The 26,311-nt window shown below is 57.1% G+C and overlaps 1 protein-coding gene across 7 annotated transcripts in view; it reads left to right on the top strand.

The window, feature by feature from the left end:
• PLEKHG3 (pleckstrin homology and RhoGEF domain containing G3) overlaps positions 1-26,311 on the top strand; it is a 54,068-nt gene extending 27,757 nt beyond the window's left edge. For 2 of the 7 annotated variants that reach the window (XM_075531713.1, XM_075531706.1), the window contains exons 2-19: positions 10,561-10,941; positions 13,393-13,490; positions 14,560-14,629; positions 14,907-14,953; positions 15,055-15,205; positions 15,300-15,431; positions 15,611-15,793; positions 15,908-16,000; positions 16,278-16,364; positions 16,581-16,614; positions 16,931-17,029; positions 18,871-18,960; positions 19,307-19,345; positions 19,628-19,650; positions 20,021-20,371; positions 20,847-20,960; positions 22,961-24,380; positions 24,941-26,311. In XM_075531713.1, the coding sequence (XP_075387828.1) occupies positions 10,600-10,941; positions 13,393-13,490; positions 14,560-14,629; positions 14,907-14,953; positions 15,055-15,205; positions 15,300-15,431; positions 15,611-15,793; positions 15,908-16,000; positions 16,278-16,364; positions 16,581-16,614; positions 16,931-17,029; positions 18,871-18,960; positions 19,307-19,345; positions 19,628-19,650; positions 20,021-20,371; positions 20,847-20,960; positions 22,961-24,380; positions 24,941-25,659 (4,092 nt within the window). In that variant the 5' untranslated portion in view covers positions 10,561-10,599 and the 3' untranslated portion in view covers positions 25,660-26,311. The remainder of the gene's footprint in view (positions 1-10,560; positions 10,942-13,392; positions 13,491-14,559; positions 14,630-14,906; positions 14,954-15,054; positions 15,206-15,299; positions 15,432-15,610; positions 15,794-15,907; positions 16,001-16,277; positions 16,365-16,580; positions 16,615-16,930; positions 17,030-18,870; positions 18,961-19,306; positions 19,346-19,627; positions 19,651-20,020; positions 20,372-20,846; positions 20,961-22,960; positions 24,381-24,940) is intronic. The other 5 variants (XM_075531708.1, XM_075531711.1, XM_075531707.1 and 2 more) reach the window with 5 other exon arrangements.

The following is a 26,311-nucleotide window of genomic DNA, read 5'->3' as shown; positions in this document are numbered from 1 at the left end:
GTTGGTTATTTATACTGCTAACCCCACAGTCAACAGCTCAACCCACCAGCTGCTGCACAGGGGAGGGCTGCGTTCTGCCCCAGTCACGATTTACAGCCCTGGAGACCCACAGGGGCAGCTCGAGTCTATCCGATTGGCTTGTTAGGAGCCGGAATCTACTGGATGGCAGTGAGTTTGGCGTTTTGCCATCTATCCCTCGCTCATTTTGCAGCGGAGTTGCTTGAGGTTTGGTGAGGTCAGATAACTCGCCCAAGGCTCTGATTCAAAGCAGGGGTGCGAACTCCGCAGCCTTGGTTTGGGGCTTGAGCCCTCAGTACTGTGTGTGCATACAGCATGTTCCCTCCGCTGCTGAGAATTCTGAGGGACCTACTGGGGCCCCTTCGCTCCCACTGAGTCTCCACAACCTTTGAACCCAGTGCAGCAGTAAATGCCATGGAAGGTCTGAATGTGTAGCTCCGGTTTTCTTCTCTTTTTCATTACCATTCCATATTTCAATCATGGCAAGTAGAATTGTACAATTGGTACCACAGTCAGCTCCCAACTATTCTTTTTTCTACATGGACTCCTTAACATTGTCCCCCCTCCCCACTGTACTCCCCAAAGTCCTTATTCTACTTGCCGTCCCTATAAGTTAATCGATCCTGGGTTTCCTGTATGGTTTTCTTTTTGAACCTTTCTTCCAGCTTGGAGACCTCAAAACAAGTTGTCCTTAAACCGGTCGATCGGTCTGTCAGTCGTGTGTGTGTGTGTGTGTGTGTGTGTGTGTTTTCAGCAAGGTGGCTAACTTACATGAATAGTTGATGCCCCCAGTGCCCACTCCTTAGTGGAGAGGGATGCTGAATTTTGTCAGTAAGGCATGTTGTACTGGGAGTCTTTTGACCTAGAGATGAGGTCCTTGGGAACTTTGGATCTGCCTGTGCTTTCTGGGTTGGGGGGGGGGGTTGTCATTTCTAATCCTGTCTTTTGGGGGGCTTTCTGTGTGCCATCGTCTTCGGGCAGTGCGTCACTTCCCCACATTGGTGATACACACATGCAGCTGGGCGCCAGGTAGCCTGTGAGTAATGGGACTGTCAAATCCGCAGCAATCACTCCTCCACCGGTTGTGTGTAAAACCTGCTGGACTGCCTCTCCCGGAACATTTGTAGAGGCAGGTTATTACCCTGTTCTTCACACTTGACCACTTTCTCTTCCATCCTGGGCTTTTATGGCTGGCCGCTTCACATGCGGCAGGGCAGCTACACCCTGGTTCTCGCCCCTTTGTCCAGGGCAAAGTCGGGCAGCACAGCTAGGGTGAATGAGCAGTCACTGCTCCTGGATGCGTTGGCTCTGGCAGTGACTAATGTGGAAATGCAGGAGGGGTTAGACTCAGCTGCCTTCAGCCTTTCCCCGACTCTTCAGCTCCAGTGTGGGATGTGTCCTCTGGAGCCAGGCAAACCAGTACTGATCACCGCTGCGTCCACGCATGTTAGACTAGCACTGGGCTTTGTAGAATTTCCAGTGGCAGGGTGATTTTTTGTTTTCGTTCGTAAATGGTCAAACCTTTCAACCCAGGTGCTCTGGATGGACTCGACCCCCCGGTGTTTTATTAGCAGCAAGAGCACTGTGTGAACCACCCTTCAGGATGCTGGACGGGTATGGGGAAGTCTAGCAGAATGACTTTTACAGTCTAGTCTGAATGGAAACGTGCCCATCAGAGCCTTCAAGGGCCTGTCCCTATCAGGACCATTGGAGTTCAGAGAAGGGCTGACCAGTTGCACCTTTGGCCTCAAAGGCACTTGGTCGCCTTTTAGCACATTAAGAGGTCTTTTGCGGCAGATTTCCCCAATGTACTTATGGTGTCTCTTGACTTTGACTTCCGCTCCCACGGTGTTGACTGGGGCTCCAAGGAATATGAAGTCTTTGACTGACGGCTTCCGTCCTCTCTCTGCTGACCACACGATGCTGTCTGTGAAGATTTCTTTTTTCTTTACATTGTGGCGTAGCCCATGGTGAAGGCTGTCGTCTCTGATCTCCACCACCGGGTGCTGAAAGTCCTGTTTGCTTTCAGCAAACACGGTACTGTGATCGACCTCGCAAAGTAGTCATTAAGGAGTTAATACATAGCCCTCCAGATCCGATGTGGAGTTCTTCCTGTAAATCCAGCTCCCTTGCTCAGCAGGCAGATGGGATAGACTCAGGAGAGGCTACCACTCCGAGGCACGCCTTTCCTGACTTGAAGTCGCACAGCATCACAACACCTGCGTGCGTCTAGGTCCAGGCTGTGCATGAGCACCCTGAATCGCCCAGGGTCTTAGGGTGTGGATAACTCAGGGAGTCATTCTGAAGCCTACAGCAGGGGGTTTGTTGGGAAGAGTAGGAACTGGCTGAGGGGGACTTTGTGAAGGAGAGAGGGAGGGAGCCTGGAGACACACTCCAGAGCTGACGAGCAATGGGAATGAGTAGTGGAGACGTTCTGAAGAGGCCAGCTGCCCTCCCTCAGAAACTGGACTTCCCTGTCTTTCTCTTCCCTTCCCGGCCCTGGCCCAGGGAGTTTCCTGGCTTTCCCTCTCTAGGCCCACACTTCCCCAGGGGTTGGGATGGGGTTGCATTGTCATGGCAACCACCACCCCTTTCCTTCCCAAGCCAGCCTTGGCGGCCCCTTGCTGGTAGCGGGTGGTGGGAAAACGAATCCATGTGGCCCTTTAATCCGCCTGCGTTAGCCGGCCTGTGTTTGGGTGGCCCAGAAACCCTGGTCCTACTGTCCCATGGTCTCCTCAAACAAAGTCACTTCCCCAGGGAGCATACCTTTCCCCTTTTAAGGCTGCTCAGGGCTCCTCCTGGATCTCCATGGAGAAAGAACCAGGGTCAGAGAGAGGAAAGCCCCTCGGGGTGGTGGAGAAAGGCTGTCCTGCACATGGTTGGCTTTGCCCACCCTCTTCTTTGACTGAAGAATGGGGGTGGGGGCTGGTCGTGGTAGGAGCAGCAGGAGTGGACAGTCTAGGCCCTGAGTGACCACAGGGACAGAATTTGGGGAACAGTGAATGCCAGGTCGGAAAAGAATAACTGAGGGGAGAATCTTGGTCAGGGGTTGACTGGTGGAAGTTCACACTCTCCCCACTTTGGCGAAAGGAGTCGCATTTATCTGATGCTTCCTTCTGGTACCCTGAGTGAGCAGAAACCAGACGTGGGGATGGAGGGATCCTCCTGGGGAGTGTGTCTCAGAGATGTGTTTGCAGCTAAGGCAGGGAGGCTCTGCCTGTCAGCAGGCACTGGGCGAATCACCACCACCAGCGTGCCCCACACACCTGGGGGCCGTGGACTTTGGACCAGTGGAGGCTGGAGGCACCACTCTCTTGCAGGTGTGGTGCTGCCCAGTTTCCGCTTCTTGGGCGTGGACTGGAGGGAGGGTTTGGGGTGAAAGGATGACTGCTGGCTCCCTCTGTGCAGGGACCCAGCCCTTATGCCTCCAGAGCGCCAGCCCATACCAAGGATTCACCTACAGACATCCCTCGTGGCCACCTGCCTTCACCTGGGGCCTCACTGTCCCACAGGGCTGTGGGATCCAAAGGGGACTCCTCCTAGCCTTCAGGCCGCCTGTACAGTGCTCCTTGCTGAGGGCGGTGGGAGGAGGGGCCCTCAGTGACAAGCGGCCCAGGGGCATATTTGGGCTGGTTGTTTTTTTTAATTATTATTTCTGGTGGAGGCGGGGTTATAAGTCAGACTGAGTGTCAGGATGAAGGACTTGCCCCCCCCCCCCCCCACCGGGATTTCTAAGCACCTGGTGCTGCCTACCTGCTTGCCTGGCAGTGTTTAGCAAAGGTCCTCAGGGAGGTGGGGGCCATAACCTGGAGGTGGAGGAAGGATGTGGAGTAAGTTTAAATTTAGAGGAAGCTTTGTATTTTTTTTTAATAAAGAAAAATTGATCTCTCTCTCCCTTGTGGACTCCAAGGGCCTTAGGGTGTGTGAGCATCTTGTTATGGGGTGCATCCTGATTCATAGAGGCCCAGTGGGATGAGGAGAATTGCTCCCCTGGCCTTTTGGCTGTAGCCTTGCTGGGAGCAAACTGCCAGATCTTTTCTCAGGAGGAGGCAGAGGAGGAGGGGAGGAGCCCTTGTGTAGGATTTGAATCACAGTCATCTCACTTAGCAGCCAAGTGCTTAGCTGTTGAGCCACCTGCCAAAGTATTGGAGAACTCACCGCCATCCAGTGGATGCAGCCTCGGTGGGTTTCCGAGACCGGGGCTCATGAGAGTGGAAAGCCCCATGTCTCTTTGGAGCAGCTGGTGGTTTTGAACTGCTCGCCTTGTGATCTGCAGCTCAACGTGTATCCCACTAGGTGCCAGGGCTCCTATTGGAGAGGGAAAGTGTTCTCTAAGCTCATGATTCTCGCTCAACTTTTTGGTTGAGTCTGAGTTTCTGGTCCACGACCAGAGGAGAGCGAAAGTCGTTTCCCTTGGAGGGCAGGATCTTGGTAAGGCAACAGAACATGCAGGAGAAATGGCACCGTCCACCCCCATAGTTTTGGATGGCAGCCTATCCAAACAAAGGGCGTCTATGGGGCCACGCCAAAGTGGGGCACATAGGTAGGTGTGAGACTCACAGACACCTTTTCTAGGCAACCAACTCATAGTTGGTTTTTTTCTTTGAAGTTGAAAGGTGGGAAAGGGCAAAAAAAGTCATGACTGGGGGGCCTTTTGAGGAACCGGGCATAGGAAGGGGTGGGGAAGTGGGTGTCTCGTCTGGCATGCAGGTCTGCCTCGTCGCCCCTCATCACTGCCTTTGCTGCACACCCGCTTTTCTTTCAAGATGAGTTTGAAGAATTGAGTTTTAATCCTGCTTTTGGGGGGCAGGGGCGCAATCTTATATTCAAGTGATGATTATTAGGAAGGAAAGGTGTCCCTACCCCATACCAGGTGGCACGTCGGAAATTAGTGTTCTCTGTTTTACTTCACTAGGTTCTGATAGTCTAATACGTGCTGCACTGGCTGCATAGAACTCGGAGACATTTCATGGTTAAACGGTTTAAGGAAGCTAACGAATTGCAGTGGCCGTGAGAAAGGCCCAGGGTTCGGTTGTTGCAGAGTGCGTCCTACCAAGAGAGAGTGGAGCAAGTCCTGGCCCACGAAGCCTTGAGGACGATATTCCCGCTCATGTAGCCAGTCCACAGAGAGGACCATATGGCCAGCCCCGCTATGAGACACGACATCCCTCACTGATCCATAGCCCTACAGGGGACAACACCGGAGACACAGTGTGGGAATTCCGCCTGATCTGATGCCACCACACTGAGGCAAAACACTAAGGGTGTGCAACAGAACAGCAAGGGGAACAGAGCAATGAAGCCCCCAGGAAATACAAAAAATAGACTTTGGGTCCAGGGTTTCACACCCTACCAGACTGACCGGAAAATACTCCTAAAGGCCAACAAACAGTCCTTGAACTAACTACAGGCTTTTCTCTTTTGTTGGTTTTTTTTGGTCATTGGCTTGTTGTTGTTTTGTTGCTTTGTTTTGCTCTGCCTTGTTTTTGTGCATGTTATTATCTCCACAGGTCTGTTTAAATAAGATAGGCTGGATGAACAATCTGGAGGAGAAAACAATGGGACTGACAGTTGCAGGGGTGGGGGTGGGGGGGAGGATGGGAGAGGGGGAGGTAAGGGAAAAGGTAGTGGTGTTAACAAACCCAGGGAAAAGGGAACAACAAGTGATCCAAATCGGTGGTGAGGAGGGTGTAGGGTGCCTGGTAGCGCATGACCAAGGATAATGTAACTGAGAGGAATTACTGAAACCCAAATGAAGACTGACCATGATAGTGGGATAAGAGGAAAGTCAAAGGAAATAGAGGAAAGAACTAGGAGGCAAAGGGCATTTATAGAGGTATAAATACAGGCATATACATATGTACATATATTTATATGTGAGAATGGACACATAGATCTATGTGCATATATTTATAGGTTTAGTGTTAAGGTAGAAGATGGACATTGGGTCTCCTCCACTCAAGTAAAATGCAAGAACACCTTGTTCTATTAAATTGGCATTACATGTTGCTCACCTTCCCGACAGGATCGCTGAAAACAAATGTGCACATAAGCAAATGTGGTGAAGAAAGCTGATGGTGCCCAGCTATCAAAAGATATAGCGTCTGGGGCCTTAAAGCTTTGTAGTTAAACAGCCATCTGGCTCAGAAGCAATGAAGTCCACATGGAAGAAGCACACCAGCCTATGTGACCACGAAGTATCAAAGGGGTCAGCCATCAGGCATCAGAGAACAAAAAATCATCATTGTGAAGGAGGGGGAATGCAGATTGGGGACCCAAAGCCTATCTGTAGGCAACTGGACATCCCATTACAGAAGGGTCGCTGGGAGGAGATGAGCCAGTCAGGGTGTGAGGTGTAGCAACGATGAAACAAACAACTTTCTTCTAGTTCTTAAATGCCCCCCCCCCAATCATGATCCCAGTGCTATCTTACAAATCCAGCTAGACCAGAGCATGTACCCTGGTACAGATAGGAACCAGAAACATAGGGAATCTAGGACAGATGATCCCTTCAGGACCAGTGGTGATAGTGGCAATATCTGGAGGGTGGAGGGAAGGTGGGGTAGAAAGGGGAAGCTGATTATAGGGATCTACATATAACCTCCTCCCTGGGGGTGAAGGGAGACATTTGACAGTGTAAGATACAACAAAATAATAATTTATAAATTATCAAGGGTTCATGAGGGAGAGGGGAGCTGGGAGGGAGGGAAGGGAAAATGAGCTGATACCAAGGGCTCAAGTAGAAAGCAAACGCTTTGAGAATGATGAGGGCAACAGATGTACAAGTGTGTTTGACATACAATAGATGTATGTATGTATTGTGATAAGAGTTGTACGAGCCCCAATAAAATGATTTTAAAAAAAGTCCTTTCTACCAGATGTTAAGGGAAAGGTTGCTTGGTGGGGTTAGAGACTAGACGGGCCACAAATAATTCATGGCCCCAGCACCAGGGAACCCGTGGCAGGTATTTTACTAGGAGCCCTGGTGGTGTCCTGGGTTACATTGGGCTACTAACCACAGGTCAGCAGTTCAAACACGCTCCCCACCCCACCCCCCTGCAGTTCTGAGAGAGAGAGAGAGAGAGACAGACAGACAGATAGACAAGGCTTTCTTCCTTATAGATTTAAGATCTTGGAGACCCACAGGGGGTCTGCCCTGTTCTATTGGGTTGCTGTGATTGGATCAACTTAGTGGCAGTGAGCTTGGTGGGTTTTTTGTTTTTTGGTGAGAGCCAGGGTTCCCACACAGTAATGCTTTGAATCCATCCTAGGCTCTTAGGCCAGAAGGTGCTGCCCCCATTTGTATCTGCGTCTTGTATCCTTCCTCCCGGCCCCATCTGGTCTCATGCCACCCTTCCTTAGGCAGTAGTGTGTCCTTTTGGGGGAGTCTCCTGACCCCAGATGAGAGGGTCTTCTGATGTGGGTCTTCCAATCGCTGCAGGACTTGTCTCTCTGAGGAATTTGCAGTTCCATCCTGGTGACCTCATGGTTTTTCCATTCTCCTTTTGGCTCCCCATGGCCTGCGATCCTTAGACCTGGAAGCCCTTCATTGACCATGCTGCGCTGATGGAGAGTGAGTGACCGCAGGTCATGCAGGACAGGTCCAGAAATAGCCAGAAGGAAACAACCCTCAGCCCACCGCCTTCCTGCCCTCCTCGGCCCTTGTAGGGTCCATGAAGTGTCACGTGATTAGCCCTGACCTTTCAAGACGTAATATGCTCCCCACAGTTCATGCTGAGGCAGAGCCATGACCTCTGGGGCCCTGACTAATTCTTTGCCTGCAGGCTGGGCCGCTGAGCCCACTGCCACCGAGTGGATTCCAATTCATAGTGACCCTTTAGGGCAGTGGGTCTCACTCACCCTGTGGGTTGCAACCCCTTTTGGGGGTCAAACGACCCTTTCACAGGGGTCGCCTGATTCATCACAGTAGCAAAATGACAGTGAAGAAGTAGCAACGAGTGTAATTTCTATGGATGGGGGTGGGGTCACCACCACAGAGGAACTGTCTGGCAGGGTCGCTGCGCCTGAGGAAGGTTGTGAAGCACTGCGGTAAGGCTTTCTGCGGCTGTCAGTCTTCATCCGGGCTGCGGTAGCCAGCCGCCCCTCTCCTGCTGCAGGGCTGGTGGGCTTGCAGTTAGCACGGCCTGCTTACCTGACCCTGCCCAGCTGGCGTGATCGCTCTCAGCGAAGCAGCAGGCTAGGCAAGCATGGACGATGGAGCCAGAGTGTCCGAGTTCAAATCAAGCCTCCACCGCCTCCCTCCTCTTTCTGTGGCTTTGGGTAACTTATTCCACCATTCTGTGCCCCAGTTTCTACATCTGTTAAGCGGGGATAATAGCATTGCCTGCCGCAGAGCATCATCCCAAGACTTACTGAGTGTAAAGAACTTAGACTGGACCGGTGCTCAGGACGGTTTGGCTGTGGGCTATTCCGTTCTGTGTTCTGCTTCCCACTCCTTTGGAAATGTGAGCTTGGCTTGGCCGGGGCTCTCGTGAAGCAGGCAGTGTGCTCAACCAGAGAAAACTCTGCACGAGGACAGATGTTCTAGTTTGGGAGCACAGGGTCTGCTTCTATTGCTGCCCTCCCCCAGGGGCTGCCCCAAGAGGGCTCCTCGGAAAGGACCCTGCAGAGATGAATGACCCTTCTGGGGTGGGGTGCCTGCCGGCTGTGACTAATGCTCCGTTTTAAGAAATGCATGGTCCCGTGACCTGGCTGGCTGTGAAATCCATTTGAGACTTGGGTCTTTTCCATTTAACCTTCCCTTAGGACCCAACTACCCTTGGGTCTGATTTGGGAAAGGTCTTAGGTCCTAAATCCCTGCTTCATTTTTCCAGCTGGGACTGACCGAGCCTGAGGGAGGGAGGAGGTGCCTGACTGTGCTGGGGTTTGGAGGGATCAAAAAGTCCCCCTGGGGCTGGGGCGGAGCTTGAATCTCTGCTGGAGCAGCTGCTTAGGTCGAAAGGCAGCACCCATTAACTGGAGGAGAGGCAAAAGCCAGCCGTGCTACATGCCCCCAGCAGCCGCCCCGCTAGTCCTATCTGGAAGGGTCTCAAGGGCCACATAAAGGTAACCCTCTCACTGCCACGGAGTCCATGGTGACACATAGTGACCCCCGTGGGTTTCTGAGACTAACTGTTTACGGGAGTAGGAAGCCCGGTCTCTCTCCTTCGGTGGTTTTGAACCGCCGATCATGCGGATGGCAGCCCAATTCGAAACCACTATACTATACAAAGGGCTCCGTAGAGACAACCCTGGATGCTAAAAAAAAAAAAAAAAAAAAGGACATAGAAGGGGTCCCAGGTTTGGGGGATATAGACAGGCTCCCAGAAGGCTGCTTTGTTATCCAGGGCCAGCAGGGTGAGGTGGGCGTGGGGCAGGTGGGCATTCCTCAGGCAGGGGCACTGTACGGCATGAAATCCAGGCAAAAGGCACAATATGTGCCAAAGCCAGAGGCCAAGGGTTACTGGCACAGATCAGGGCACAGGATCCCAGGTTGGGCCCGAGGCACAGAAAGCCATAGAGAGACAGCGCCGGGCCTGCTAGCGTGATGGCCCCGGCCCTAGCATTTTGGTCTATGGCTGGGCAGTCTCTGCGCCCCAGAGCTAGGGGTGGGAGGCGATGGGTCAGGGTCCAGGAATGTGGTGTGTGCCACCCCCCCTACTAGGGATCAAATGCACCTTCTGGGAAAAGGTACAGGAGCTCTGTTCTTGGGGGGGGGGGGCTCCCCTTCCTTACTTGCCAATCCCAGGTGGGCCTGCTTGTGAGACATCTGTCTGTTCAGGGAACAAGGTAAACCTGAGGCAGTTTCTCCATCCAACTGCTGAGGAGCCTTTGCTACACTCACAGGTGGCTCAGCCCTGAGGAATTTCCTGTCTGGGCCTCACCCCCTCTCGGGCCTGGGGTGAGTCAAGGGCCTGAACCTGCATTAGGTGTGCAGGGGTGGGGGCAAGCATTATGCTTGGCTCAGCCTTGCAATCATCACCTCTGCTTTCCCTCACAGTATCCAGAAAGCTTCGGGTTTGTGGTGAAACCCCAGAGAGGGTCTCCTAGGAAGGATATTGAGCTACTAACCACAAGGTCAGAGGTTCGATCTCACCAACTGCTCCACAGGAGACAGAGGAGGCTGTCTGCTCCTGTAAAGATTTAAAGTCTCAGAAACCCAGAGAGGAAGCAGTTCTATTGTCCAAGGCCTCTTCGAGAGGGAGTCCACTGGACAGTAGTGAGTGAGAGAGGATATTATGGCCTGGCATTGGGCGTTACCTACCTCAGATTGTAGAAGCCAGGTCTTTGCTGAGTAGCTGGACTGGGCTTTGCATTCCATCCGCCAGGCACTTCCGGCCACCCCGTGGGTAGAAACGTCCTTTCTGATTCCTGGGAGCCCGTCTCTTCCCTGTGCCTGGCTCCCCTTTCCTCCATGCTGGGAAGCGGGTGGATGCAGTTGGGATCAGGAACAGCTTCCTGGGAGATGCTCCCGGGGTCCGTGGGAGAGATCCTCCCTCCGGGTTCAGAGTTTTGACCCTAGACCTGTCTGTTTTGCTCTAGAATCTCCCTAGGGTGCCCACCCTAGGCAGCGATGCCAGGATGCCCGTCTCTGCCTCCCTCCGCCAAGACGGCAGCCAGGAGCGACCAGTGAGCCTCACCTCCACCACCTCCTCGTCAGGCTCCTCCCGGGACAGCCGTGGGGCCATGGAGGAGCCTCTCGGCTCGGAGGCCTCCGCCACGAACAGGGCAGGTTCCCCGCGTGGCCGGCAACCCCCCAACAGCAACAACAACTCCAGCAGCTGGCGGACTGGGCGGGGGCCCCTCTCTCCATTCAACAGCCGGGCCTCTGCAGGACACAAGCTCAGCTACCTGGGCCGAGTGGTGCGGGAGATTGTAGAGACGGAGAGGATGTACGTGCAAGACCTTCGCAGCATTGTGGAGGTGAGTGGCCACCCACCTGCCCGCCTGGGCTCCTGGGCTGAAGGTAGGAGCGGGCCTACCCACCCCCTCACTGGGCTAATGGACCCTGACCTCTGCTGGCCTGGCACTTTTGCACAAAACCTCTTTTCCTCTTGGGAAGATACATCCTCCCAAACACATTGGCCTTGGAAAGGCGGCTTTGCATGGAGGCAGGTGGCGCTCTTGTTTACCTGCGCTGTTGGCAACGCCTCACACTGCCTTATGACTGTGCAGCTGATTGGCTGATGGATGGCTTGGGCTAACAGCACTGCCTGCAGACCCCCAGGGTGCCCCCACATTTGATAGGGAGGGAGAGGGTCTGGGAAGAGAACAGACACTAAAGAACAGACTCAGAGGAGACTGACACAGGCAAGAGACTGGCTCTGGACCCGGCCCCTCTGGCCTCCAGATCCCGGCTCTGTTGTTTCCTGGCGAGGGAGTCTTGGGCTCGCTTGTTTTTATTGTGCACTTGGCGAACATTCACAGAGCAGATCGGTTTCCCATTGGACATGTCCATATGCCTTTTGCTTCTCTCCACAGGCTGCAATCCCCCCTTGCAACCTCGCTTATTTCACTTTCTCCCCGTTCCCATTTCTCCGCCTCTCCTTCCTGACCGTCTCCGCTTTGCTCTTGAGGAAAGGCTGCCCGGTTTATCTCAGGTGGTTGATTATTCTAAGGTGTGTGCATATCTCATTGCTGTTGTTCCTTTTGTAGACCCGTCTTTCATCCGGCTGGAAATTAAGGTGGGGGAAGTGAGGGTGGGGTAGGGTGTGTGTGTGTGTGTTAGTTCACCAGGCCTTTCTTCCAAGGCACCCTGGGCAGATGCACACCTTGTGTGTGTGTGTGTGTGTGTTTGTTTCCAGACCTCAGAGGGCATATTCTCCAGGGCTTCACTTTGAAGTTTGTTTCCCATTCTTCTTGCTCTCCTTCCAGGACCCTTGAATCAGAGCAGTCGGTCCAATAGCTGGGCACCATCTAGTTGCTCTGATCTCAGGGCCCCAGGAGAATGTTGTCATGGTCCATTTGTCCACGGGAGATTGTTGTTGTCGTGGTCCATTTGTCGAGATTGTTGTTGTCGTGGTCTGTTTGTCCATGGGAGATTGTTGTCGTGGTCCATTTGTCCACGGGAGATTATTGTTGTCGTGGTCCATTTGTCCACAGGGTGTTGTTCCCAGGCATCTTCCCTTCACTCCTTTCCTCTGGGCAGGGAGAAATGCATAGCTGCACTTGAGATGGCTGCACAAGTGCTCATTTTTGTATTACTGAAAGATGATTTTATTGGGGCCTCTTACAGCTCTTCTAACAATCCATACATAAGTTGCATCAAGCATATTTGCCCATATGTTGCCGTCATCATTTTCTAAACATTTACTTCCTGTTGAGCCCTGGTGTCAGCTCCTCTGTTTTCCCTCCCCCCTCCCTGCACAAGCACTTTTAGACCCGTTGCTACTCCGCAAAGTCGGATGTAGAACGTTGTCTGGGGACTGCTATGCCTGTTGATGTTGGTTTCCCCTGAGACGAGTGCTCCTGATTCGCCAGGCCCAGTGACTCATTCCCTCAGGGTGTTTGGTTCTGTCTAAGAAGCATTCGGAACGGGAACCCCTATGCCCCATTACATTCATGGATATGAATAAAGAAACAGAAAACAAATCCACTGCCATCGAGTCGATGCCGGCTCTTGGAGAAGACCCTGTAGACAGAGTAGAACTGCCCTGCTGGGTTTCCGAGACCGTAACTCTTTATGGGAGTAGAAAGCGGCATCTCCCCCCTGCCCCCAGGAGTAGCAGCTGGTGGCTTAGAACTGCTGACCTTGCAGACCACAGCCAGTGCATAACTACCTTTGACAGGCTCCTGCAAAGATAAAGCCTCATGCACAAATATCCTCCGTCAATCGTAGGCACACCCGTCCTGCCTAACCCAGGCATCTGCTCATCACTCACCTCCACTGAGTCAGTCCTACTCAGCAAACCCACAGGGCAGAGTAGAACCGCCCTGGAGTGGCAGGTGGTTTTGAACTGCTGACCTTGAGGTTAGCTGCCCGACTCATAACCCTCTGCGCCACCAGGGCTCCCGCAGAGACTGTGGTGACTGCAGGATTGGGTGTGCTGTAGTGTTGGCCGCCATGGCCGCTAGCTATTGCGTCCCTCCCAGGGTCTGGCCCCGCCCGCCTCCAGCCTAACTCTTCTTGCATATTAGGCTCTGTGTGTCTGCCCGCTATGGCTGCGGGGCTGCGGGGTCTGGGTCTATCATGGAAGCCCTGAGCCGCCCTTTCCTCATCTGTGAAGTGAAGACACGCCGGCCTTGCGGCGCTGGAAGGCGCTCAGTCTGTGTGCTTGTAGCTGTTAAGTGGCTCCGAGACCAAAGCAGCGACTGGTGGGGGATAGAGCTGGGTGGAAGGGCCGGATGCTGAGGCGACTTTTGCTGTCCCCCCAGGACTACCTCTTGAAGATCATTGACTCGCCCGGGCTGCTGACGCCAGAGCAAGTCAGCGCCCTCTTTGGGAACATAGAAAGCATCTATGCACTGAACAGGTATGTTTCGTGAGGGGCCCTGGGGTGCCTCAGCTTCTGCCTGCAAGTGAGGCCCATAGCCGAGGACTCCCCAGGGGAGTCCTGGACGTCCCTGGGCTGGCGCTGTGGCTCGTGGGTCGGGCCCGGGCCTGGAGGGGAGGACAAAGTCACTTGCCCCTGGACAGCAGTAAGAGTGCCTTCCCTGTGAGGGAAGGGGATGAGACGCCAGTGGCCATCTCGGGGGAGGGGGGGTAGGGGGGACAGAGACTGCGCCTGTGACTCAGGCCACATGTCCTCTCGGGATGACTGGACCTTTGCCCACTGTTGCTCTCCCCACGCTGGTTCCTTTGCCACCATCCTCTTCCTTCCTCACTTGGTGGCTCTTCATTTCTTGGGTGGCTCTTCATTTCTCCCCCATCCCCTGAGAAGCTGGGGTGGGGTCCCCCGGGGATGAGCTCACCCGCTGGGGCGATGGGATGGGATGTGCAGTCCAGTGAGCAGGGCTTGGGGAGGACCTGCCATAGGCAGGGAGTTCCCATCTCAGACCACAGTCCCCACCCCCAGCGACAGGGAGCTCGGGTCAGAGGGAAGAGCCAAGACTGGTGGGGGACCTCCTGCTGTGCACATCTCAGGACAAAGGGACCAGTGGGAGCCAGAGGCAGAGGCAGGGGAGCAGGGTGTGTAGGGCTTCTTACAGGGCCTCACCCCATCTCTCACCCTTTCCTACCTCCTGCTGAACTGGGGGTCTCGGTTTCTCTGCACGCCCTTTCTCTTTCCCTTCCCTCCTTTAATTTTTGCTTTTGTGTGTTTGACTCCTGTCTGCAGAGGAGCCGTGCCCCCTCCCCAGGTGGGTACTGGTGTGTGCTCCTCCTGCCCCTCCGGTGGCCGCCCCCCCTTTGCAGTGGTGCGTCATGTTTTCTGTAGTGACTGCCACGGGGCAGGGCTTGCTCTGCGGGTGGAAGCCCCACCTTGAGCTTGACAGCAGGGTTGGCCCGTGTGTCTGTGCACGAGGAGGTGGCGGGCGGGGGCGAGGTGGGGGGGGGCTATCATCTGTCAGAGGCTGATGATCGCCTACTCTCCCCTCCCCCAGCCAGCTCCTCAGAGACCTGGACAGCTGTAACAGCGACCCCGTGGCCGTGGCCAGCTGCTTTGTGGAGAGGGTAAGAAGGACGGGTGCTGCCGCCTTGTCCTATCTCCGTGGGAGTGCAGAGGGCCAGGGACTAGGAGTAGCATATGCTTTAAGAGCATCCCAAGTCCTGAGTATCCCTATCCAGGGGAAGGGTATTCTGGGGTGGAGCCAGGGGCTACTGTGTGGTGAGCCTTGCAGGGGTGAGGGGTGGGTGCTCAGGAGCGCAGGGGTACGGCCCGTCTTTACAATCACCAGGCTGACGGCTAATTGGGAGCGCCCCTGAAACCACCCTTTTGGGTCTCTCCTAGAGCCAGGAGTTTGATATCTACACCCAGTATTGCAACAACTACCCCAAGTGAGTAATCGGGCGGCAGAGGAGGCAGAGCCACTAGGCGAGCCTGTGGCGGCCCTGCTCCCAGCCTGGCCCAGGTAGTGAGGGCTCTCTCCCGCCCCCAGCTCTGTGGCCGCCCTGACGGAATGCATGCAGGACAAGCAGCAGGCCACCTTCTTCCGGGACCGCCAGGAGCTGCTGCAGCACTCCCTGCCTTTGGGCTCCTACCTGCTGAAGCCCGTCCAGCGCATCCTCAAGTACCACCTGCTGCTCCAGGTAGTGTGAGCGGTCGCCCGGAGGACCCTGCGGGGTGGGGCCGGGCTTGGGCACACCTCGAGTCTGGGTCGCCTAAGCCCGGCCTCCTGCCCAGGAAATTGCCAAGCACTTTGACGAAGAGGAGGAGGGCTTTGAGGTGGTGGAGGACGCCATCGACACCATGACCTGCGTGGCCTGGTACATCAACGACATGAAGAGGCGCCACGAGCATGCGGTCCGGCTCCAGGTGCCACTGGGCTCGAGGGTGGGGAGGCGAGGCCAGGACTGGCTGTCCTGAGCAGGGCGGGGCTCTCTGGGGGGCGTGGGGGTGTCCCCTGGCTAGGACTGGCTTTGTTTGGGCCCCTTGGAGAGAGCCACAGGTGGTCCTGCACTGTCTAACCCCAGGGTGGGGCCTTCCCTGCGCAGGAAATCCAGTCCCTGCTCATCAACTGGAAGGGCCCTGACCTGACCACCTACGGAGAGCTGGTCCTGGAGGGTACCTTCCGTGTGCACCGGGTACGCAACGAGAGGACCTTCTTCCTCTTCGACAAAACGCTGCTCATCACCAAGAAGCGGGGCGACCACTTTGTCTACAAGGGGCACATCCCGGTAAAGCAGGCCTCTCCCCTCTCTGCACCCGGGCTGGCGGACTCTGCTTGCCCAGGCGGGTCTCGTGCCAGTCCCCTGGGCCCACGCTTACCCACCAACCCCCTCTGCCCGCAGTGCTCCTCCCTGATGCTGATCGAGAGCACCCGAGACTCCCTGTGCTTCACTGTCACCCACTACAAGCACAGCAAGCAGCAGTATGGCATCCAGGTGAGCGGGCGCGGGGCTGCAGACGGCTCGACGGGACTTCCCAGCCAAGCACACCTGTGGGGAGGGAGTCCCAGCTCCTCCCCCTGCCACCGGTGCCCTGGCACTGTCTTGGGCACCTCTGGAGAGAAAGAGCTGACTGGATGTGTTCTTCTGGGAGTTGAGCCCAGCCCGCTCCTCCTCCACGCCCCCACCCCTTGGCACAATCACTGTCTGCTGCACTGCCTCTGGCCTGGCCCGCAAGGCTGACCCCGGCTTCCTTCCTTTTGGGTGCGCCCAGGCCAAAACAGTGGAGGAGAAACGGAACTGGACCCACCACCTCAAGAGGCTCATTCTGGAGAACCACCACGCCACCATCCCCCAGAAGGTGAGCTCCGGTAGGGGGGGTGCCGGGTGCCTGCCCCATTCTTGATGGGGTGCAGGGAGAAACGCCTGCTGGGCTCCACCCCTGGATGTTAACCAGTGCCAGGCAGTACAGTGGGTGTCTCAGGGCCCAGCCCAGCCCTGTGGGTGTCCCGGAGCAGCAGGCTGAGGAGGCCCGGCACCCAGCATGGTGCTAACAGTCGGTCACCTTCCTTCCCAGGCCAAGGAAGCCATCTTGGAAATGGATTCGTATTGTGAGTATGCCTCTTTGTCTGCCGGTTTTGCCCTTCCTTGTGCCCACCTCTAGGCTAGGCTGCATCTGGGGAAGCCTTGCTGGTACTCCTTCTCCAGGCAGGGAAGACAGCAAGCATGCCTCTTGCCAAGGGCTGAGGGCATACCGCAAGGCTGGTGACATGGCTGTCACTGGGAGAGCGGGGGGCAGGGGGACAACTCTTACTGGTGGAGGCCCCTGGGCAGAGCTGGGGTGGGGAGCCGAGATGTGGGAAGAGGCAGAGCCAGGGCAAAGCCAGTTGTTGACGCTGAAACCCCAGTGATCTCTCCGGTGTGCAGATCCCAACCGGTACCGCTGCAGCCCAGAGCGGCTGAAGAAGGCCTGGTCTTCCCAGGACGAAGTGTCCACCCACATGCGTCAAGGGCGCCGGCAGTCTGGTAAGGGACGAGCCAGTGTGGCCAGAGGCATCTTCCTGGGGTCCTTGACGAGGTGGGGGACATCTGAAGCCGCATCTTGGCTGTTGCTCCCACTTCAGTGGACATCCTGGGAAAGGGTGGGGGCGACTCGGCAGACACCTGTGGAGCGTCCTCGGCCTGCACTTGTGCTGGCCTCCGGTAGGCACCTCTGGGCCTTTTTGTCCATTGAGGTTGGACAGCCCACAGTTTTCAGGCTTAGGTGTGGGGAACCCCCGGGTGGCTCCCCTCAGTCCGAAGCCCCCACTTTTACCACCCAGATACCCGGTCAGCCGGGAGTGAGACCCGGGCGTCGTGCATGGTTCCCAGCCTAGCTGTGGACAGCAGAGCCAACACAGGACTTGAGGAAAACAAGTTAGTCTTCAAGGTGGCACCAAACCCAGACAGGAAATATTTACTTTGGGTCTCAGGACAAAGTTCCCGTTTCCTCTGCGGGTGTTCTTCCATTGCTGGCCTTGCTCCTCGGGGCTGTCGGAATGAATCGTCTATTTAGAAAGAGCGGCACTTGCTTCTAGGTCTAGTTCTTATGATGAGGCGTGGATGTGTTTCCTGATTTGCCTCTCCCGTCTGTTCTGAGGTCCAGGGAGGGATTTGGCCTGAGCCGCGTGCCCGCCAAACACACACGTGAGGTGAGGGCAATGATTGAGACCCGTGTCCTGGCTTTGATCAGCCGTAACCTGCCCAGCCCCTCGACCACTGTGTGGACTCACGTTTCAGCTCTGGTCTTCTAGAAGGTGGCGCTGAGTGATGTGGGAAGCTTTCGTCTGGTTCGGCATTGCTCTGCTAGAACTTGAACCCTGGACAGACTTGCCCTGCTGGCAGGGGCCGGGCGGTGCGGGGAGCTGAAACCTGGCGTGGCTGTGCCTTTCCCGGGCACGTCCTGAAGCCCTCGTTTTCCATTTTCACCATTATGAGTAGGCATCTTTCTCAAATGTAGTTCATACTTTGAAGCCTAAAATGAACAGATGAGCGATCTTTTAGTTTTTTGAATGCAGCCATCACCGCGATGGCTTTCCAGCCCGGTCTTGCCCGTTCCTGGAGCCAGCCTTCGCGCCCCTCACGGCGCGTGCTGGCAGATTCTCCAGGGCCCCAGGAGGGCCTGCGGCCTTTACAGAGACTGTTTGCAGGCCAGCTGAGGGGTGCCCCACCTCCCCGCCCTTTACAGCTCTTCCCTAACATGGTGAAGGGTCCGCCTCAGTAGGCTTAGCGAGTTTGCCCCTCGAGTCCATCGGCCTTGCGGTCACTGAGGCTCAGAGTGCACCGGGCGCTTCCAGGCTTGAACTTAGCTGGTTGCTCGGCCGCCTTTTCTGCTTACTCCTCCCAAAGAACTGAGGTGGCCAGCGAGGTATGCACTTAAGAAGGTATTATTACTCCATGGATTCTGATTCGGAAAATGTAGTTCTGGTTTCAAGTTGGGAAAGTCAAAGAGTAGAGCGATTTCCTTTTTTTTTTCACCCTTCAACAGCAGGTGGGTATTGGTATTGATGCAAACCGTGTGTGTGGATGTGTGTGCGGGTGTGCACGCTCGTGTGGGCACATGACTGTTTTCTCTGCAGGACAAAAGGTTCTTCGTTCCCTTCTGCCCAGGGGCCGCTAAGGAGACCTTAGTGGGCTTTCCTTTTATGGAACATGGGCTGTCCCTGTGTCCCTCCCTTCCTGGCCAGAGAGAGCTCTGTAGCAGGGGCACTTCCCACCAACTATGTGTGTCCTCTTGTCCCCGCCAGCCATCTCGGGCCTGTCCTAGAAAGGCTGGGGTAAAGGTGACACCGTGAACCTAATAGATGTGTTTTGTATCCTGTCCCCAGAACCTGGTCCACCCCTGTACAGCCGGGCAACACTCCCCAGCAGGCAGCAAGGCTTCGTGGTGCCAGGCCTTAAGGGCCGTAGAAAGTCGGGTGCGAGCTCTGCCTCCCAGCTGGGGTGCTGCGAGGGGTTTGGCGATGGGTGCAAGACAGCCTGCTGACATGCTCGGTGCGGCAGGGAGGCGGGGCTCATCTGCAAAGGCTCCTGGGCGCCCCTGGCTGAGATATGCTGGTGCAGGGCTTGTGGGCAGGCCTCCTCCAGGCTGGGGCCCGAGCGGAGGCGGAGGGGCTGTGCAGGGCAGCCCCCCTAAGGCCCCAGAGCTGCTGGGAGCCAAGCCGGAGTGGACTTTGAGCTGGTGAATGGCTGGGGGCGCTGCGAGCTTGGGACCCTGGCCAGCGCAGCTTTTCCTGACTCTGCCGAACTTGTTTTTCTCCTCAGAACCAACCAGACACCTGCTCAGGCAACTCAGTGAGAAAGGTAGGCGAGGGATGGGAGGAGCTTGATTGCCACTGCCAGTCAGGTCTCAGACTCAAGTCTGACAGGGGTGTGTGCCCACCCGGCCTGGCTCCCTCTGTTAGGAGAGGGGGACTTGTGTTGAGCCGGCCTCTACCCTCACCTCCCACCCCTTCTCAGCCTTCCCTTGGGCGCTTAGGAGACTGGGTGAGGACCCTGGGGCTGGGGGTCCAGAGGAGGCCTCTTTCGCTTGTTTACTGGCTTCTCCCCTCCCCTCTCTCCCTGTTCCGGGACCTATGGTGTCAGCAGCCAGAGCCACAAGAATCAAGGTAAGGCCAGTGGGTGCCCAGGACCAGGGAGGAGGGCCCGGAGGAGGGAGGTGGCCCCTGCTGCCCCACGGTCTTCATTGGACACGCACCTGCTGAGCACCAGGCTCTAGAGATGACTACGACTTGGCCCTGCCCCTGTTGACCCCTCTGTTCCCTTTTCCTGGAATAGCACCCTGGTTGGGGGCGTCTCCCAGCCTCAGACCCTCTCTCACCTCTGGGGCAGGCAGGACTCTTAGGGGCTTGGAGTTCCTGGCCTCCTCACCGATCCTGGTGGAGACCAGGGCCCGGGTGTCTAGATGCGGTGTCCGCGGGCAGGAGGAGGGAAGGTCGCCCCGAGGCCCGTCACAAGGGGATCTTGTGCTCTGAACAGCATGCGGGCAGTGCCGGTACTCTTCTGGACTTTGGGCAGCTGCCCCGTACTCGGGGCCTGCAGCCAGAGGCTCACGGGGCTGCCCAGGAGGAGCAAGAGGAGGAGGAGGAAGAGGTGGTGGAGGAGGAGGAGGAGGAAGACCAGGCCTTTCAGGTCTCTCTGGAGGACCTGGCTGGGCATGAAGGCAGCGTGAAGGGGGCCGGGCCGGAGCCCCTAGGCTCAGAGGAGGAGGAGGAGGAAGAGAGCCTGGCTGTGGCGGAGCAGGTAGCCGACTTCGCCAGCTCCCTGCTGGCCGCCCTCCACTGCTGGCACTATCGAGCCAACGCTTTACTTTTCTCCCGGGGCGCTATGGTGAGAGGTGTCTCTTTGATCTCCCCTCCTCCCTGCATGTTCCCTGGCACGTGCATGCCTCGGTACCCCCGACCTTGCTCCTGCCCTGCCCTCCCCTCTGGTTCCTGTACTCCTCCATCAGCATTCTTACCCCCCTTGCTCGCTGCCATGCCCCGGTAAGCCCCTGGCATGCGCTGCTCCAGACCTGGGTGCTAACCAGTGTGCTGCCTGATGAGCATGCCTAATTGGCGGGGGGAGGGGGGCCCAGGCCACTTGGCTGGGAGGAAAGGTACGGGTTGGGCCTTTCCAAAGGCGTTGTTCAAGAGTGCCACCCAGGAGAGGGATTTCTGTAGCCCCAGGCCTCTATCCAATTGGAGGCTGACTCAGCCGAGCCCAGGGCTTGCCTGGGGCAGGGCCTTGGCTCTGGTGTCGGGGGCAGAGGAGCTGGGCTGATATGGCCCTGTTGCTGCCGCCTGACTGTCTCTGTGCTCTGCAGGGGAAGGCGCGCAGGGAGTCCGGAGGCTCGAAGGGCTGCAGAAGGCCCAGCAGCCTCTCCCCGACCAGCGCTGAAAAACGCATGAGCTTCCAGTCCGTCTCTTCCCTGCCAGAGGTGAGGCTGCTGAAGACAGGGAGGGAAGTGGTGCTGATGTACCTGGAACCCAGACCTCCGGGCCTGCAGGTTCTCCAGTCGAGCCCCCTGGTAGCCCTATGAGGGCTATAGGTGACAGCTTGGTGAGCAGACAGCTCTGTCCCGTTCCCGCGGGACATTCACCTTGGGTCCTGGAGGGAGAGAGTGGGAATTGGGGGGGTACAAGAGGCACGGAGAATGAGGACAAGACAATGTCCTGATCAAGTCCTGTTTTAATGAACAAAGAGTCACAGCTTATAAGGGCCAGCCAAGGGGGGGAGCCTCAGCCGCACATGCAGATTAGGCTACCTTGGCAACAGGCCAATCAAGGAGTTCAGGGGAGCGTGCCCTGCCCATGAGTCAGTAAGGGCTTACAGTCTTCAATTAGGTACGCTGAGGAGTGGCATGTACATGCAAATCAAGCATAGGGGAACCCGCTCTTTTGCCCAATCAAGGGGATGCAGGACACGGGTGCTTATCTAAAGAGCATTACCCCTTGTTTGCTCAAGCTTTACAGCTGCAGTGCTCTGTCAGTAGGCTGGGGTAAAAGAATGCCCAGAGCTCAGGCTAATAAATTCCAAGTAATGGCCGGGCCTCATGGCTCCGGACACAGCTCCATTCTCAGAACTAGGAAAACCTCTGGGTTCAATTCTGTGCCAAGGGGCACGGCCAGTGAAAGGGAGCTAGATGCCAGGCCCCTCTTGCTGGACTTATTGTACGGGGCATAGGCCCTGCCCTGCTAGCAGACCAGACAACAAAAGCCCATCCCTGCTCACTTGGACAAAGGGAGGGTGCTGCTCTCCACTGGACACTTGTATATACCCAGTGTTTATTCCTCCTGTCCCTGGAAGGGGTAGGGGTGGGGGGGGTAGTGGGGGTGGGGAGGGCTCAGAGAAGTGGAATGATTTCTTTGATTTTAGGCAGCTTCTGAAAGGTAGGTAGACTGGGGTCAGACTTGGGTCCAGGGCTCAGAAATCCCCTCCCTCCCTGCCACCCCACTCAGCTTGTGAGTTACAGGGAAAAGTCACGAGGCTAAGACGAGACCCCAGCTGGACCCCCTCAGCCAGGACAAGGTGAGGGAACCCTAGGTGGTGTTGGAGAAGAGTCTGAAGCAGTGTTCTCCAATGGTCACAGGACACAAACTCCCGGTGTAATTTAAAGCACTCTAAGGGCCACATTAAAAGTGTCCAAAGGAGCAGGTGATTTTGTAGTATACCTTATCTGTCCCAGTGTGTCCAGCTTCGTCCAGGTTTGACAGGCAATCCTCGGAAAACGTCTGCATCTCTGGGGTAGGGTCTGCCGTCTGGAGCAGCCAGAGCCATGTGACTGCCCAAGAACCAGCGGGACGGGCTCTGGTTGCTCAGAGTTCAGGGTGCTTGCTTTTGTCTTCTCTTCCGAGTGGCTGCAGCCTCTTCAGAGTTCCAATCACCTTCGAGGTGGGCAGCTGACTGTGCTTAGGCAGAGACTCCTGAGGCACCCCCTGGTGGAAGCCAAATTCGCAGGCCTCACCCTCTGACAGGGTTGCAGACTGTTGGCATTGCCTTCAGGATCCTGCGGGGAAGGTGGGACCCCGCCGCTCTTGCACTCAGCTTCCGGTTTGAACCCAGAACCCCCCCATGTGGGAGCTTCAAGGAGCTGCCTTAGCAGCAGGCAGAAGGAGCCCCTGGACCTTGGCTCTGCAAGAGAGGGAGCCCCGAGCCCGTGTGTGTGTGTGTCCTTATAGTTGGCAGGCAGCATGCTGAGAGCGGCTGCCACCCGACTCTATCTGTGCTCCTAGGATTTCCCTTGGGTTTGAGGACATAGCCTAGGACCCCAACTGTAGGGGGACTACGGACCCACTTTGCAATCATGGCTGTTTGGGGTGGCTTGCTCCTGAGCTGCAGCCCCCTCACTGGCCTTTGAGTAGGCCACAACATTCCCTCACCCTCCGATCCCACGAGGAGAGTTTTCTGCTCATGGGAGCGCTCTGTGCTGTGTCCCAGGTGGAGCAAGACCCCGAGCCAGGGGCAGAGAGGGAGGTATTCGCTGCCGTGGAAGGTTCGAGCACCGAGGAGACGCCCTCTGGCACAGCGTCTCCGCAAGTTCTGGAGACCCCGCTTGAGGCCCACCAGGCACTGCTGGAGCTGGACCAAGTGGCTGACATGGTGGACTTTGGGGTGGCCGAGAGTTCTGAGGACCTTAAGGCCCTGAGCAGTGAGGAGGAGGAGGAGGAGGAGGACCTGGGAGCCACCCAGGAGCCCGAGAGCCTCCTGCCGCCCTCCGTGCTGAACCAGGCCAGCATCATCGCCGAGCGCTTCGGCAGCAGCTTCTCTCGGCGGAGCAGCCTGGCTCTGGACGATGGCAAGTCCAGTGGCTTCGGGACCCCTCGGCTGGCCAGTCGCAGCAGCAGTATGCTCAGTCTCGAGGGCAGCGAGAAGGGCCCAGCCCGGTCGGGCAGCGTCACAGACCTGCTCAGCTCCCAGCTCCCCGAGGAAGAAGTGGACAGCAGCGGGGCGGTGGCCACAGAGAGCAGCCCGCCCGTCAACGGAACAGAGCCCCTGAGTCCAGGCTGCCCGGCTGAGCCTGACCGGCCCCCCTGCAAGCAGAAGGACTCGCTGTCCACCCGTGACCGGCTCCTGCTGGACAAGATCAGGAGCTACTATGAAAACGCGGAGCATCACGATGCGGGCTTCAGTGTCCGGCGCCGGGAGAGCCTCTCCTACATCCCCAAAGGGCTGGTGAGAAACTCCGTGTCCAGGTTCAATAACCTGCCCAGGCCAGACCCGGAGCCCATGGCTCCCCTGGGGCCCAAGAGACAGCCAGGGTCCCGGCCAGCTTCCTGGGCCCTGTTTGAATCTGCAGGAGCAGGCCAGGCACACAGCGGGGACCCGGCCCCCATCACGGACGCCGAGTTCCGCCCGTCTTCGGAGATGGTGAAGCTGTGGGAGGGCACGGGGTCTCCCGGGGGCAGCCCTCAGAGGGGCCCGGCCCCGGTGAACGGCTTTGACCCCCACGAGCCGCTCTTCATCCTGGAGGAGCATGACCTGGGCGCCATCACGGAGGAGTCGGCCACGGCCTCCCCTGAGAGCTCCTCCCCCACCGAGCGGCCCAGCGCAGCCCACCTGGCCCGGGAGCTGAAGGAGCTGGTGAAGGAGCTGAGCGGCGGCGGCCAGGGGGAGCTGGCGGCCCCCCTGCACCCCCGCATCGTGCAGCTGTCCCACATGATGGACAGCCACGTGAGCGAGCGCGTCAAGAACAAGGTCTACCAGCTGGCCCGTCAGTACAGCCTCCGCATCAAGAGCCACAAGTCGCCCATGGCCAGGCCGCCCCTGCAGTGGGAGAAGGCCAGTCCAGAGAGGAATGGGAGGGCTTCCCTGGCCCCCTGCCTGCAGGAGGAGGCCGAGGAGCCACTGGGCGGCAAAGGTATGGCTTGGGGCAGGGCTGTTCCTTCCTTCCCGTTGGTGGGAGCCGGGGCTCGGGGGCGGGCAGAGGCCAACTGGGAATCTGTTGGCCCCTGGGTTGAACACTAAGCAAAGCTGAGGCTGTACCCCAAGCCCCCGTGCCGCGTCTCTAGGCCTCCTCACCCTGAATGAAGCGTGCATCCTGGGCTCACCCTCTCACTGCCACTCCCCCACCCCTCCCATGCAACGGTCTCCTACTTTGATTCCCCCCCCGCTTTTTTTGTTTAAAGTATGAGTAGGTTTATTTTACTTATTTCTTTTTTGATCGTTTTATTGGGGCTCTTATAGCTCTCGCCACATTCCATACATCAATCTTATCAAGCATATTTGACCTATGTTGCCATCATCATTTTCTAAACATTTACTTTTTATCTGAGCCCTCCTCTTTTTTCCCTTCCCCTCCTCGTGACCCCTGGATTCCATTTTGCTTTGAGAAGAGGCTGCGGGTGGGGGTGAGATACGGTTCTCCCGGCCTTGCCCGTGGGGTCCCCAGCTCACGGTGGTCCTCTCTTGCCCCCTCAGGCCGGAGGAAACCCATGCTATCCCTCCTGAGCTATGGACTGGGAATGGACCAGGAGCACAGCCCCACAAAGCCCCACTCTGCCGGCGAGACCTCCCCGCGGCAGTGCTCCTTCGGCTTCCCCACCAGCCCCGGCAGCGTCCCCTCGCCCACATCCCGGTCCTCGGGCCGGAGCCCCCTCAGCCCCTTGGACACGGAGACCTTCAACTGGCCTGACGTCCGAGAGCTGTGCTCCAAGTACGCGTCCCACGGAGAGGCACCCCCGGCCGAGGGCAGCCGGCCCCGGGGCGCACCCGTCAACCGGAGCCGCTCGGTGCCCGAGAACATCATGGAGCCCCCTGGCCATGCCCGTGTGAGCCGCTGCAGCAGCCTGAATGCCCAGAGGGGCCGTGGGGGTGGCGAGGCCACCCAGCCCCAGCCTCCAGGGTCACCTGAGCAGGGCAGACTGGATGGAGAGGAGGCCTTGTATATCACCGCGGACCTCACGTTGGAGGACAACCGGCGGGTAGTGGTCCTGGAGAAGGGACCTTGGCCTGAGGTACAGGAGGAAGAGGACAGTGGTCCTGGACTGATGGCTGGGGTAGGGTGGGGCCGGGATGGGCAGGTGTCTGCGGAGAATCAGCTGAAGGAAGAGGCATCCCGAGACCCCGCAGACCCAAGCCAGCAGGGCCGAGTGAGAAATCTGAGGGAGAAATTCCAGGCCTTGGACTCCATGGGCTGACTGACCCTGGGGGAAACCCTCTGCCCACCTCCTCGCATGCCTGGGCCCTCCCGGCCCATGGGCCCTCACACTCACTCTCCTACCCAGGTGTCTGCCCTCCCCTGCTGCCTGTCTTACGGACCTGGACCACCTCCCGCAGGCCCACCCAGGCCAGTGTGGCTGGTGCCCCTGTATATCATTCTTCTCCAGAGACAAGCTGCGTGGCTCAGCTCGCTTTTCCCCAGGGAGTGAGCTGCACGGCCCAGGCCTCCCATGTTGCATTGGGTGGCTGTCCCCAGGCAGAGGGCCCCCCTCCCAGGGGAGATGTTCGCCGGTGACCTGCCAGCTTTCCCCCTTTAACTGTGCCTTCTCTTAGCATCCGGCAGGAATGAGGCCGATAATTTATTGCTTTCCATTCTGTAGTGTGTTTGTGCACGTGTGTGTGTGTGTGTGTGTGTGTGTGAGAGAGAGAGAGAGAGAGAGAGAGAGAGAGAGAGAGAGAGAGAGAGAGAGAGAGAGAGCATGTGCTGTGATTGGTGGTGATTCCTATTGAGAATGTCTGACTCTCAGATCAGGTACCTTGTGAGGGTTGTCTGGTGGCTCCGTGGCTGTCTTTAATGTACACACATTTCATTATTTGCCGATGGTGCAATAACCACTGCTGACCAACTGA

This window comes from Tenrec ecaudatus, chromosome 14 (assembly GCF_050624435.1).
Source record: "Tenrec ecaudatus isolate mTenEca1 chromosome 14, mTenEca1.hap1, whole genome shotgun sequence".
Taxonomy (NCBI): Eukaryota; Metazoa; Chordata; class Mammalia; order Afrosoricida; family Tenrecidae; genus Tenrec; species Tenrec ecaudatus.
Note: the sequence above shows the minus strand (reverse complement) of the source record. Positions and strands in the feature narration are given on the sequence as shown.